The sequence below is a fragment of the Cornus florida genome, unplaced genomic scaffold, assembly GCF_030987335.1.
Source record: "Cornus florida cultivar Cherokee Brave unplaced genomic scaffold, ASM3098733v1 CherokeeBrave_3.0.0_Hap2_Chr11, whole genome shotgun sequence".
In the NCBI taxonomy this organism is placed as follows: domain Eukaryota; kingdom Viridiplantae; phylum Streptophyta; class Magnoliopsida; order Cornales; family Cornaceae; genus Cornus; species Cornus florida.
Genome location: NW_026775581.1, coordinates 45,101,756 through 45,105,960, shown reverse-complemented (window position 1 = coordinate 45,105,960; position 4,205 = coordinate 45,101,756). Strand labels below are relative to the sequence as shown.

The following is a 4,205-nucleotide window of genomic DNA, read 5'->3' as shown; positions in this document are numbered from 1 at the left end:
CTGGGAATGTCCAAATTGTGCATCGTGTTTTTTGCATTGGAAAGTATACTTCTAAATCTTTCCACGCACCCATAGTTGGCTCCACAAAAAATTCTTTCGGGAGTGTTCTCAGCTCGATTTCAAAGTTGACCCAAATCTGCATTCTGCGTTTTCTGAAAAACATAGTCCAAGTAACCTTGAGTTGCTTGGGCTTTGGCTCCGGTGTCACAATTAAGGATGTCAATTTGTCAAAGAAGTCAATTCATGACTTTTCCTAAGTTGTTTAGGAGGAAAGATTATGGATTCAATCAACACAGAAAAAATAAAATAAAAAATAAGGTACAATACATAATAAAAATGTCCCAACAACCTAAACTGAGAAAAAATTAAAATAGCCTACAACTAGATAGGCAACAAGACAAAACAACAAAAGCAAACCATACATCTTTGCTAGCGCTATACACAACACCAATTTGTGGAAATAAAATAATAAACTTGAGCACTTGCATGTTAGAACATTAATGTCATGTGCAGGGAAAGATTCGAAACACACATCCAGAACCTCAGTTGCGAAGCAGTTGCAGTTTGATTTTATCCAGTTTAGCCACCACGTCTTTTATGTCACTCCTCTCTTCTGGTAGTTCTCTAGAACACTCCAACCCTAGTTCAACGATAGCTATGAAAATACCTTGTGTGGAACTCATTTCATCTTCTCCTGCTGTCAACAAACCTCTGTCAATGATTTCACTTATTTTGTGGGGAAGTGATGCACTCACCCATTGCCTCAGACTTAGTTCTTCACCAAAGATTTCATTTCTGGGGTTTTTTCTAGTGAATGTCTCCAGCAACAGTATTCCATAGCTATAGATATCACCTTTAATGGAAACTCTTCCTTCCGAACCATACTCTGTCAAACATTCATTTTGTTCAAGCTTGGTCAAAATTCATATCGTCATTGTTTATCATATATTGTTAATCCTTAAGTACATAAAAAAGAAAATACATTGAACAAATAATTTGTAACTGACTCATATAAAGGATAATTTTTTTCAAAAATAATGGATAATAATAATAAGGTAGCAAGGGTCTGAGTTTACATGCATATAAAATTTGATATGCTAACAATTTTGAATAAATAAAATTGAAAAAGGAAGATATGCACAAAAGCATAGTGAATAAGGTCGTAAAGATTTACCTGGTGCAATGTAACCGACTGTACCTAAAGTTTCCGTTAGTGCTGCGGTTTTATTTTCAACTAATATTTTTGCAATGCCAAAATCACCCACATGTGCGACCATGTCTTCATCTAAAAGGACATTACTAGGCTTCAAATCACAATGGACAATAGGCTCTAACTGACCTTGATGGAGATAATCCAAAGCAAAAGCAACATCAAGCATAATGCTGACTCTTTGAAGGAGATTTAAGCAGTAGTTGTGACAATATAACCACTTCTCTAAACTTCCATTAGGCATATATTGCAAAACCAAAGCTCTTAACTCAGTGTTAGAGCATGTACTTATGACCTTAACAAGATTCCGATGCCTAACTGTTCGTAGCACTTTGCATTCTGCTTCAAAACTTTTGAAAGCTTCCTCAAGTTGCAAGTTTAGAATTTTCACAGCAACATTTGTTCCGTCAGAGAGTATTCCTTTGTACACCGCACCAAAACCTCCTACCCCAATCAGGTTGGCTTCACAGAAGTTACTTGTAGCTTTACAAAGCTCTTGATATGAAAACAACCTATGCTCTATTCCGTCTAACAGATTGTAGGCAGAACTTTGAGCTTGTACTTTGTTTCCATTATATTTTTTGAGCACCATATACAATAGAGCAATGCAGATTGCCAGTAATGCAACAATGGCTGGAAGAACGTATTTGTAAGGAAAATGTTTAGTTCTTGAACCTGAGCATGGCGGAACCTGTAAAGATGTTTTCCCACAGAGTGCTTCATTCTTCATAAAAGATTCTGGTGTAAAATTTTCGAAAGGACCTCCACTTGGGATCTCCCCAGATAGCTCATTGTAAGAGAGATTCAAATATTTGAGATGTGAAAGTGCCTCTAGAGACTTGGGTATAGAACCAGATAGGTTGTTGTGGGAGAGGTCCATGAAATCCAGCGTTGTCAAGTTACCAAATGATTCTGGTATGGGTCCCAAAAATGAATTCCTAGACAAGTTGATAGAACTTAGACTTTCAAAGGCTCCCAAAGTGCTTGGAATGTTACTTGAGATTTGGTTCCAAGACAAATCTATGGTTTCTAGTGATTTCAGTGCTCTAATGTTGTCTAGAGTACTTAAAGAATTGAATGACAAATTCAAGAATAAGAGATTTTCCAAGCTCCATAAACTCAATGGTATTGACGAGTTCAATGAATTAGAATGCAAAAACAACCTTTGCAATCTACTAACATTTCCAATGCATGCAGGGATTGATCCGGAGAGGCTATTGTTGTGGAGTCTAATATCTCCCAAGTTGCGCAAACTGCAAATCTCCTTTGGAATGGATCCTTCAAGCCTGTTACTATCAAGGCGAAATATTTGAAGCTCTTTCATACCCTCGATTGTAGATGGAATTGATCCGTTGAAATTGTTGCAACTCAAGATAAGATATTTCAATTTTGTAAAGGAACCTATTCCTTCAGGAATTCGACCCATTAGTTGGCAATTAGATGCACGAAACCTGAGAAGAGAAGTAGAAAGATTTCCAAAAGAATCTGGTAAGATGCCGTGAAATGGATTATTATGTATAGTCAACCTTTCCAAGGATTTCAAGCTTGTCAAAGAAGTGAGAAAACTAGGTTCCTGACTTTTGGGTTCTATAGTTAACTGGTTATCGTGTAGATGAAGTACTGTGAGTGATTCTAAGTAGCCTAGACTTGTGGGCACTGTTCCAGTGAATCGGTTGTCACCAAGACATAAATAACTGAGCATAGAAAATTGGACAGATAGGAAGGAATGTTTCCACTGAGTTGATTTGGTCCAAGGTTGAGAAATTTAAGATTAGAAGGCCTAGTAGTACTGCTGAAGGGAATATTTCCCGAAAGGTCATTAAACTCTAATCCAACTACTTGAAAAGAGGAGATGTTGAATATAAATGGAGGAATTGACCCAGTCAGATAATTTGCACCTAAATAAATTCGTTCCAAACTTGGAACATTACGCACCTCATTAGGAATATTGCCATGAAACTTGTTGCTATCCAAACCAAGCGACTTTAAGCTTGACATGTTAGCAAAGAAAGTTGGAATTGTACCTGTGAGGTTGTTTCGTCCTAGATAAAGCACACGGAGACTGGACAAGGTACTCAATTCTTTGGGTATGCTGCCTGTAAATTCATTTCTAGACAAAGATATGTATTGAAGCTGTCGGCAGTGGTGTATACTTGCAGGGATCACCCCTTCTAAGTAGTTAAAACGTAAAATGAGTACCTTCAAGCGACGCAAATGACTGATCTCCTGAATAAGTTGACCACGAAAATTGTTACGACCAAGACGCAGCACCTTGAGGAAGGAGAGGTTACCCACATGAGGGGAGATGGTGCCGTTGAGTCCAATCCGAGGAAGCGCCAAAGCTGTGACTCTCTGCCTGTGTCGGCGGCTACACGAGACACCAACCCATTGGCAAAAGTTGGTGTTTTGTGTCCAGTTACTCCCCAAAACGTTGTTGGGGTCGAAGGTGATTGCGGACTTGAACGCAAGAAGAGCCGATTCATCGGTGTAATTGGAGAAAAACATGGCACCACAGACCGTGCATGACAAAAACAGTAGATGAAGCACTAATAGCAACAAGGCAATGCCAAACCTCTCCATCGTCCCTCTCACAGTGATGAGTGCTTTAGAGATGGAGAGAGAGCGCTTCACAGTGATTCACTATATATCTTGAACTGCGCTATAACAGTCACATATATACTGCCACAACACGCCCTTCATGGTGCTTGACCAATTAAGCCTTACCCGGCCTATACGCTAAAGAGGAATAAAATAATAATAATTAAATGGGTCAAAAGAGCTTATGCTGCACTCTAGTTGACAAACCAAAACAAACGTCTCAACACGCCAAATACTTGTTTGTGGTTGAGATTTCAGTCTAAGAAAAGATTAGAAGAAGTTGTGGTTCGTCAGACCTCGATCAGTCCGAGTCCCATCCATTTCAATGTGTTAACACTTCACAGGTTAACAAGTATACAATTGTGAGTACCTCTTTATTTCACAAAATTTAATTTGT

At 38.5% G+C, this 4,205-nt stretch overlaps 1 protein-coding gene across 1 annotated transcript; it reads right to left on the bottom strand.

The window, feature by feature from the left end:
- Window positions 1-282: 282 nt before the first annotated feature.
- Window positions 283-3,873, bottom strand: LOC132286197 (receptor kinase-like protein Xa21). The gene is made up of 2 exons (XM_059788475.1): window positions 1,175-3,873; window positions 283-886 (listed from the first exon to the last, which is right to left on the bottom strand). The coding sequence occupies exons 1-2, from the start codon at window positions 2,910-2,912 to the stop codon at window positions 543-545; spliced, it is 2,082 nt and encodes a 693-aa protein (XP_059644458.1). The 5' UTR covers window positions 2,913-3,873; the 3' UTR covers window positions 283-542.
- Between the last annotated feature and the right edge of the window lie 332 nt (window positions 3,874-4,205).